The sequence below is a fragment of the Plasmopara halstedii genome (assembly GCF_900000015.1).
Source record: "Plasmopara halstedii genome assembly, contig: Scaffold_322, whole genome shotgun sequence".
Taxonomy (NCBI): domain Eukaryota; phylum Oomycota; class Peronosporomycetes; order Peronosporales; family Peronosporaceae; genus Plasmopara; species Plasmopara halstedii.
In genome coordinates this window covers 1,154,074-1,163,841 of record NW_020187243.1, presented here as the reverse complement: position 1 = coordinate 1,163,841, position 9,768 = coordinate 1,154,074, and the positions used below count along the sequence as shown (strand labels likewise).

General features: G+C 44.5%; 5 protein-coding genes across 5 annotated transcripts; 4 read left to right on the top strand and 1 right to left on the bottom strand.

Annotated features, from left to right (window-relative positions):
- Positions 1-332: 332 nt before the first annotated feature.
- PHALS_08370 (s-glutathione dehydrogenase class iii alcohol dehydrogenase) lies at positions 333-1,768 on the top strand (the record flags this gene model as incomplete). The annotated part of the gene is made up of 4 exons (XM_024723708.1): positions 333-1,454; positions 1,518-1,524; positions 1,575-1,610; positions 1,692-1,768. 4 exons carry the CDS (start codon positions 333-335, stop codon positions 1,766-1,768), a joined length of 1,242 nt encoding a protein of 413 aa, XP_024574657.1.
- Positions 1,769-2,080: 312 nt separating this feature from the next.
- PHALS_08369 (argininosuccinate synthase) lies at positions 2,081-4,058 on the top strand (the record flags this gene model as incomplete). The annotated part of the gene is made up of 4 exons (XM_024723707.1): positions 2,081-2,992; positions 3,059-3,163; positions 3,822-3,964; positions 4,019-4,058. The coding sequence occupies 4 exons, from the start codon at positions 2,081-2,083 to the stop codon at positions 4,056-4,058; spliced, it is 1,200 nt and encodes a 399-aa protein (XP_024574656.1).
- Positions 4,059-4,187: 129 nt separating this feature from the next.
- Positions 4,188-7,793, bottom strand: PHALS_08368 (Telomere-associated protein Rif1, N-terminal; the record flags this gene model as incomplete). The annotated part of the gene is made up of 1 exon (XM_024723706.1): positions 4,188-7,793. One exon carries the CDS (start codon positions 7,791-7,793, stop codon positions 4,188-4,190), a length of 3,606 nt encoding a protein of 1,201 aa, XP_024574655.1.
- A 72-nt stretch (positions 7,794-7,865) lies between these two features.
- Positions 7,866-8,618, top strand: PHALS_08367 (uncharacterized protein; the record flags this gene model as incomplete). The annotated part of the gene is made up of 3 exons (XM_024723705.1): positions 7,866-8,283; positions 8,360-8,452; positions 8,518-8,618. 3 exons carry the CDS (start codon positions 7,866-7,868, stop codon positions 8,616-8,618), a joined length of 612 nt encoding a protein of 203 aa, XP_024574654.1.
- PHALS_15301 (uncharacterized protein) lies at positions 8,619-9,397 on the top strand. The gene has a single exon (XM_036407362.1). The coding sequence runs from the start codon at positions 8,717-8,719 to the stop codon at positions 8,942-8,944; it is 228 nt and encodes a 75-aa protein (XP_036263070.1). The 5' UTR covers positions 8,619-8,716; the 3' UTR covers positions 8,945-9,397.
- The last annotated feature ends 371 nt before the right edge of the window (positions 9,398-9,768 follow it).

Below are 9,768 nucleotides of genomic sequence, written 5' to 3'. Positions count from 1 at the left end.
CGAAAATCAGAAAAAGGTGATCTTTTTGAGTGGCTTTTATTTTGTGAAGTACGGTAATGCTAAAAATACCCGTTTTGCAATCTTTCATAATAAAACAATCTGTACTTCCTAACGTGCAGCTAGCAGCCTAAATTTACCATGGGCTCCACAATTACACCAAAATGCACACTCGTACAATTGTGCAGTATCGCATCCAATGTAAATTGTCACAAATGTTTGGTAACACTATTAACACGTTTACATTAAGCATCAGTGGCTGTCTTGACGATTCAAAGTGAAACTCACTTTTGTGAATATAAGAATACCATCCAGATCATCATCCAGCGTACACAATGACCGCTTCGCAACCAATAGAGTGCAAGGCCGCCGTTTGTTGGGCCGCTAAGGAGAATTTTGTGCTGGAAGATGTGATTGTGGCACCTCCGCGCACCGGCGAGGTGCGCATAAAGATCCTGGCTACAGGCGTATGCCACACTGACGAGTACACGCGGTCGGGAGCCGACGCGGAGGGTTTATTTCCTGTCATCATGGGCCACGAAGGCGCTGGTATCGTCGAGAGCGTGGGACCCAATGTGACCAGCGTTAAAGTAGGCGACCATGTCGTGCCATGCTATACACCACAGTGTCGCAACTGCAAGTTCTGCAAGTCCAGCAAAACGAACTTATGCTCCGTCATCCGTAACACCCAGGGAAAAGGATTAATGCCCGACGGCACATCACGCTTCACGTGCAAGCGCAACGGAGAGATGATTTTTCACTTTATGGGTACGTCCACTTTCTCAGAATACACGGTACTACCTGAGATCTCAGTCGCCAAGATTGACATCTCGGCCCCTTTGGATAAAGTGTGTCTGCTCGGCTGCGGTATCACCACTGGCTACGGCGCTGTTATCAACAATATGAAGGTAGAAAATAGATCTACTGTGGCTGTGTTTGGTCTCGGTGCCGTGGGTCTTGCTGTCGTCATGGGAGCCAAGGCTGCGGGCGCAAGGAAAATTATTGCTATTGATATTAATCCTAAAAAATTCCCTATTGCTAAAGATTTTGGTGCCACTCAGTGCGTAAACCCTAAAGATTATGGCGATCGCCCGATCCAAGATGTGTTAATTGAGATGACAGAGGAAGATGGTTATGGTGGACTGGATTATACATTCGAGTGTATTGGCCAACCTGAGACGATGCGTGCTGCGCTTGAGTGCTGTCACAAAGGTTGGGGTCAGTCGTGTATTATTGGCGTTGCAGCTTCTGGTGTAGAGCTAGCTACTCGCCCGTTCCAGCTCGTGACAGGCCGTCGTTGGGCAGGTAGTGCCTTTGGTGGCTTCAAAAGCCGTGACGGTGTACCTGAGTTGGTGAACAAGTACATGAAGAACGAGATTAAATTAGACGAGTTCATAACCCACAAATTTGACCTCTCGCAGATTAATGATGCGTTTCATGCTATGAACGAGGGTGATGTAAGTATTATCATTGAGGTGAATTATTCTGTTAGTCTTGACTTACTTTCAATTTCATTTCAGTGCATTCGTGCTATCGTCTACTTCAACGGTGTGCCCCAATAAAGATTATGCGTGTAGGTACTACTGAGAAAGAGAAGTCGTTAGAGAAGCTGGGTACTGCTTTTTGCTGAATAAATTTATCGGGATCACCCGTCGTTAACTTCAACTTTCTTCATATCGTCATGTTCGGTGAAGTTCAAAGTATACTCGTGCACCAGATTTGTCGCGCGATGAAACTTGAAAATGCGTATACATCACCGCATTTATCATAAGGCCCTAAAAACTGGAGTATTTTGCACCATAATTTAAAAAAGCTATAATTTTTTTACTTGATGATGATTATGAACTTATTTTATAGATAAAAACGTAATTAAAAAGAAAAAAGAAAATGTTAGAGGATGTATACCTATGATAAAAGATAAGGTCCTTGTTATAAACTTTAGATATTTATGCATAAGTTTTGCACAAAGATTTGTTTCGTAATTCTTACTACCAGCGTATTAATCTTATGTATGCCATTCATTCCTCCTCCAGGATCCATTCTAGATTTCGCCAAGCTAACTCCAGGCCACTCAATTTTTATCATGAGCGTCAAAGCCCAGCCCGGTGACAAAGTCGTGCTCGCATACAGCGGCGGTTTGGACACTTCTGTCATTCTAAAGTGGCTTACTAACAAGGGCTTTGAGGTCATTTGCTACTGCGCTAACGTGGGCCAGCACGGGGAGGACTACGACAAGGTTCGTGCCAAGGCTATATCCCTTGGCGCCAAGAAGGTCTACATCGAAGACCTTCGCGAGGACTTCGTGGAGAATTACATCTTTGAGGCTGTAAAATCCAACGCTATTTACGAGTCCCGCTACCTACTTGGCACGTCGTTGGCTCGCCCTGTGATTGCCAAGAAGCAAGTCGAGATCGCTCAGGCCGAGGGCGCCAGGTATGTGGCCCACGGTGCCACTGGTAAGGGTAACGACCAGGTCCGTTTCGAACTGTGCGCTCAGGCCTTGGATGCACAGCTCAAAACCATTGCCCCTTGGCGTGACACAGAGTTTATCGAGATGTTTAAGGGCCGTGCTGATTTGATCCAGTATGCTAAGGAGCAAAATATCCCCATTGACGCCACCCCGAAAGCTCCTTACAGCGTGGACGAGAACCTGTACCATACGTCGTATGAGGCTGGCATGCTCGAGGACCCTATGACCGCTCCAATGGTCGAGATGTTTAAGATGACGGTAGACCCAAAAAATGCCCCTGACTCTGCTGAGCAGATTCAAGTCCGCTTCAAAAAGGGTGTTCCTGTGGGGGTGACCAACCTCACGGCCAATACTCCCGAGATCACGGGTGCATTAAATCTGTTCCTCGAGCTCAACAAGCTAGCTGGAAAGCATGGTATTGGTCGCATTGACATCGTCGAGAACCGCTTTGTTGGCATTAAGTCACGCGGATGCTACGAAACTCCTGGAGGTACGATCCTTCGTCACGCACATCTTGACCTTGAGGTAAGTTCACTGTTTTGTTTGTCGGATCAGTAAGCTGATACTGACTTTGCATCACATTTTCTACAGGGTCTTTGTATGGACAGAGAGGTTATGAAGGTGCGCGACTCGTTGTCCGCCAAATTTGCTGAATTTTGCTACAATGGCTTTTGGTTTTCCCCTGAGATGGACTTTGTACGTCACGCGGTTGATTTTTCGCAGCAAAATGTGACGGGCCTGGTTAATTTAGAGCTTTATAAAGGCAACGTAACCGTGATCGGTCGCTTTTCAGACGAGGCTCTGTATAGCGCTGACCTGGCTTCAATGGACCAGGAGGGGGGTGGTGCCAGCTTCGACTACAACCCGGCTGATGCTCAGGGATTCATTCGCATTAATGCAACTCGTCTTAAGGCTTGGCGGTGCCGCCCTCGGCTTAACAAATAATCTCACTTGGGCGATCAAGCATCGACATTTCTGGTTACATGAAGTGAATTTAGGAGATTTGCTGAAAAAAAGATCTACATCGAACAATCGAGAGAGTTGACGCATTTATTCTTCCTTCTGCGCTCGTCGTGTGGTTATAGCGAGCCTCTCGAAATTGCCTCATAAAAAAAAATTTGGACTCAGTAGCCATTCGAAATTTATAACCAAAATTTGAAAGAGTGGATAAGTAATGATGTTGTATTCTACAAATTTCACCTAACGCATAGCGTGATGCGACACCATACTATTTCGACAGGGGGTGTGAAAATACACCAGGGCTTCAATTTTTCGAAAGCAAACCTTTGATAAACGCGACAAAAGCATCTTTTCAATTTATGAAACGAAACGGAATGCTGCGCCTTATTTGCAGCCAGATTTTTCCGAATTCTACCACAATGAGAAGATAACCCGCTTCCATGTAGAAAAGAAGCGTCAAGTGCATCATAAACTTGAGTCAAAGCATTCAAATATTGGAATTAATCGTATGCCTTCTTATGCAAAAGAAGCAAACAGGTACGCAGTCAATATTCAATCTTATTTTCAAGCAGTAGAATTAATACTATGAAGGAAGCATGTGTTCCTCCGTAGAGAGGCATGGGCACAATGAACCATTACAAGCTTATTGGTAATGATAACGTTCAGAACTAGCCATTTTCTCGCATTGTAGAAGATAGACTGTCCTAGGTTAGTGGTTTTTATTGTGCAAACAAAGTATCGAATAGACTCATTCTATATACTAAGCATGTTCATGAGCTTCCTTATTCAAAAGTTTTCGACATCTTGTAGAGCTTGTCTCTGCAGCGATTTGAAGTAGTAAAGCAAGTCGTGACACTAATTCATGCGCTTCTTGATAATTTGTGATGACACCACCCACGGACGCAATGCTGGTCTGCAAACTCCCCTCCTCACTCTGGATACTTTGTTCTTCGATAACGAGTTTGTCAATGTAGTTTACCGAACGTTGCAAATGCTGAATTAGTTTGAGTGAGTAAGTATTCATCTTCTTTTGCAAATCTTTTTTTGTTCCGATCGTTGCAAATGGTTTCGGCTGATCTTGTGAATCCTCGCCAGGTCGAGTAATACTCGTCTGACCGATCTCACCTGTTTGAAGACAAAACGTTACTCGGTCTGCCAATTTTGGTTTGCGACAATTTTTTTCACTTTCTCCATCTCCGCCCTCGGTATCAAGCACCAAAAATCGCCTAACACGCTTGTGCTCACGAATTTTCGGGCCTTCTAAATAGGCAACAATTCCACTTTCCGGATGAAGTGAGCGCTTAAATTGAGTACATATCGAAGCAGAACTCCTTGTGGCCGAACTGCTTCTTTGACAGAATGGACTCCCAGTCAGTGTCTTCATACGGTCCTTTCGCCCATTAAACTCTTTCAGTGCTCGCCGAACGGTGCTGATAGGATCTTTTAGGCCGAATGTTCTCACCTTTTCTACTGGTAAAGCACTCAAATCGCCGATAGTTTTTATCTTGTAAAACGAAAAGAACGGTCGAAAACTCAGCGGAAAATGCCTATAGAGCAACGCGATTCCTTCGCTGCACCCAACAAGGTCTGGATAAATGCATCGCAATGATTTCAAACTTAAACGCTGTGGAAATCCAGCATCTAGACTTGGCGGAGCCGATTGGGATTTGACGTGCGCTTTCGGTTCGTCTGTGGTGTGTTCCTTATCATCCTTCCTCTTAATGATTTTGGCTTGTTGTGGAGTAACAGGAGCAGCATCTACCAAAGTTACTGGATTAGAATCAGCAGGATCGCGTTTTGATATTCTCGCAATCTCGCCGCTTACAGTAGACGGTAGGGAGGTGCTGGATTCATATGATGCTGACACTAATATACCAACATCTGCAATCGGTTGATCAGCATCTAATGCATCGCTTGAAATCGCTAAAGTGTCAGTGCTGGCGGTCTCGGAAACGAAAAGTCCAGGTACTTCAAGAGAATGGTGTAAATCTAGCAACAGCGAGGCAGTTTGAAGACTTTCAACAAAAAATTGCCTTGCCGAACGCTTAGAAATGATGACAAGCTCGTCAAGTATACTTTTATGTGCGCGTTCGCCGTCATCAAAAACAAAATTGCAAGCTACGTGAAGTGTATTTTCACTAAATCGTATTATGGCATTTAGCCCTTCCGCATGCTGCAAAGCGCTGGCTTCGACACTCTTTAAAAGTTTTCTTATCACAATACTCAAATTTGCGAAAATGAACCTTGTTCTTTCGCAGTCGACATTGTCTGGGTCGTCCACATAGATTGCAAACTCGACCAGCAAATTTAGTACAAGGTACGGCAGCGTGTTGTACTTCGCCGTGAAATCAAGTTGGATCTTGTTACTTTTGTCATATTTCCATGTGTCCAGCACTGTTGCGCATTGAACGTATATTTTCTTCAGATATTCCATGCGCTTAGTGATATGATCAAACAGTTTACTCCTTGGGTGAAGCATCACCGTACGTAAGCTTGTTGAGGACGGCAGATTCGACACGAGCGGAGCTAGCAATTGCAGTTGCCATTCCAGCCCAAAACCTACAGATGCTCCAGCAATCAGAGCCGCTTGATTCTTATCATTGATATTGACCTGATTAGTGTAAGCATTTTCATCGCGCATATCAGCAAAACTGGATCTTATATTCAGTAAGCCAAACACAAAGTCGATTGACATCCGAACAAACCGCAAACCGTGGTTTGACAGTGATCCATCAGTCGTACAAACTACATGATTTCGTTTGCAGATTCCCCTCCATGTAGTAATCAGTAGGTCATTTACTTGCTCTTGACTTTTGATACCGTAGCAATCATCTGCTATTTTTATCAGAGTTTGGATTGCACCAAAAATGTCTTCGAGCATAAAGGCGATAACAGTGATTCCTGTTGTGATGCGAAAGTTGCTACATTTTAAATCGTCTACAGAGCACGATTCGTTGACATCGGACTTCCTGCTTACGACGAAGACTGACTGCTTCCTATCGGAGCCATCCATAGATTCTTCTATCGTGGTACAACTACTGTGTTGACTTGGAATAGAATTGTGCGTACTTTTGCTTGGCATTTGTTCCTCATCTTCCCACATTTGCATAGTAAATTTGACAAATCGATGGACCTCAGCTGTCAATGCATTATCGTTAGCTTGCATGTGCCTAGTCATCAATGTCACCAAGGGGCTCATGACCAATTCACTAAACCAGAACTTCCACTCCGGAGCATTCTGCCATTGTCCGTCGTTTTGTCCCTGGGTTTTGCAATAGAAATTAAAATAAACAACAGCAACTTTCACAATCTTTTGCCATGAAGTAAAAGCTGCACCGAGGACATTCAGGAGTACCTCTTGCTCCAAGCACAACTTAATCGGCCACATCAGTAAGCTCACTACAGCTTTGTTAAACAGCCAATTCTGGCACTCATGAATAATGTCGATGATATCACCCCACGCTTGCATTGACATTAGTCGAACTGCTGCATCTTCGTTTTCCATACACTTTTCTGGAACATACAGTATCTGGTTCAATTTTCCAGGTTCACAGGTGAATCGCGACTTCAGTATTACCAGCACCAACTTCCACAAGTGAATGGCATCTCTCAGTCGATTGCGCTCCGTATGCGATTTCATAATGGGTAGAAAATATTCCATTGCGCAATTTTGCACCATCGTTAACGTCTCGTGTGACCAGTTTGTCCGATGTTTACAAGCTTCCTCCAGTACGAGTCGTGCCTGAGTTCGCGTAGCTACTTCGCTACTGGACAGCCGACTCGCTATTGGTCTCATGTATACGCGAAAATATGTTTCGTTAGCTCCCAACGGCTCTGGATACTTGACTAGAAGCAAAAGAAGCCCCTTCAGCGCTTGCACTTCAATTTCTCGCGAGTTAAATGGATTGACTACAGCGTGCACTAGACCTTCAATAGTCTGCGATAGACAATTGTGTCTTTCTACAGGAAAATTTTGCTGCGTAAGACCCCACACACACAACTTGTATGTTCGCAAGTCTTGCGTGGAAAACAGTAAACCCAGTAACGCACTGAGAAAGAAGATCACATCATCGTCCTTGAAGACTTCGTTCAAACTGCGATGATGCAATAGATAAGAAAGGCAGCGTAGTGTAGCGTGTTGGATGTCACTGAGAACGTTGTGTTGTAGGTCGAAGCGCATCTCGTGTAGTAGCACTGGAACATGTCGTTGCATTTCCCTGACGGAGGCTTCAGTATCTTCCAAACGCATTAGCTCCTCAAGATGCAGATATGCGTCAAGTCGAGTCTCAAGACTACGAGACTGTGGAAATTCGTGCTCTATGAGCATCGCCAATGCTCGCGCGATTTGCAACTCTGCCGCTTCCATTTGGCTGTTGCTGTCTGCAAATGTAACGCTATGTAAAGTTACCTAAAATAATTGCATTTCTAAATTAGTAGCATGGTTAATAAAGACGACAAGCAGCCCACGGATGAGGCGACGGACTTCGGGTCCAAGCAGTTAAAAGAGGTATCCCAGCAAGCTCGTGTTGCTGATGAAGGGCTTAATCATCATGCACGCAATACTTTTCGTATCGAAGTCGACTACATCAAGGAACTAACGAAATCATCGCGTCAAGCGATCGACGAGATGACTCAGTGGGTGGGAGGAGCCTCCAAAACACTTACGTCTCCCATCGTGGAGATTTTTAAGCGCGCAGATGGTGAAGAAGGTACTAGGTTGCGGAAATATTATGGTGTGGCGCGCAGGATCGTCAATGCGCAGTTCTACGCAACTCAGATGCAGCTGCAGGAGTCAAAGAGAATTGCGCAGGATCAGCTGGTACCTTTGAAGGGCGTGGCGGTCGCTTTTCAAGAACGTAAGTGTTGCGATTATTTGTAATAGTAAATTAAGGTAGTACCGATTGTTTGTGCTTATTATCTTCACGTGGACAGGTCTGATAAAGGTAAACGAGTTACGACGTGAACAACCAGCGATGACGGCAGCTAGTCTCGTGATTGCTGTGGCTTTTCCATCTCTCATACTCCGTACGTGATGAGGCGCTATAGAATAAAACATGGAGTTATAGGGTCCGTGTGGTTCTGTTTTGCAGGTGGCAAGTGGGCGGCTATACGAAACTCGGTTGTGGCGGTAGGAGTCAGCGCTGCCGTAAGTTATGGGTCGGAAAAGCGGGCAGATAAAAAGGGGAAATAGACTCAGTACAAAAGGAGGAGGAATGTCGGGAAGTCGTTGAAAATTCAAAAAGGTTGCCAATTTTATTTTTGCGATTTTATCCCTTGTAAATCATACAAATGTATAGTTGTTGTAAGGCACGACGTTTGGCACGTATGATTGATACACTAGCGCTGTGTGGTATTGTGGAGGCAGCTAAAAGTGTCTATGATATCGACTCTATACACAGAAAGCAAAAGCTTTGGTGCCCCTCACATCGACGATGTCAGCTTGCATTCCGGCAACAGTACACTTCCTGCTCAAAATGGCTTCCACTAGATTCGTCTAGGCTTAGAATTGCTGAATGAGCAAAGTTAAGTTGGCAGCAACACAGAAAAGGCTGCGATGCCTCAAACACTACCGTTGGGTTTTTGGAACTAGAGATCTGACTTACCAATGTGGAGCATCCAACTAATTTGAGCACACTGTCTAAAATTACAACATAAAGCAGGCGAACTTGATTGCTTGCATATTACAATTTCTAACTTAAATTAGTCGTCAAGAAGACAAATGCCGTCAATAGTAGCATCAAAAGCAGCAGACTTGATTTTTGCGACAGCTACCAGCAGCGGCTTTTCACCAGCATCAAACGTCACAGTAGCTGCACGTCGGTGACGCGATTGCAAAAGCTAGTCTCACAAAAGCAGCAACCAGGATAGTTGCTAGGATTTGATTTCAACAAATTTAGAAACTTACCAATAAAAAAGGACCTGGTTATGCGTCCAGAGCTGACGTTATCCTTGTAAGTAACACAGATAGAAGACAAAGCTATTCTTTGCAAGGTAACACGGCGAAATCGTCGCAGTTGGTAGCACATTTCGTTAGTAGTATTAGTATTAGGTTTATCCTCAGTGCAAGCGAAAGATTGAGATGGCCGTGGACTTGGCTCTGCTTCAACAGAAAATCAAGGCGAGACACTCAAGTCTCCTAACTAAGGATTTGCGCGTGACAATGGATACTATCGTGCAGTCCCTTGATAAATGAGACAGTACCAACTTAGAAGTACGCAGCTTTACGTGAGTTGTCGCACGGTACTACGTGCGGTGAGTGTGTGTCTAATATTTTTTTGGACTTCGTGAGAGTGTTTCTGACTCTTATACTGGAATATCGGTTGAGCATTTTCAGATGCCGC

Excerpts from the sequence above, each read along its gene's own strand:
- PHALS_15301 (XM_036407362.1), top strand. The coding sequence starts at position 8,717 with ATGTATAGTTGTTGTAAGGCACGACGTTTGGCACGTATGATTGATACA.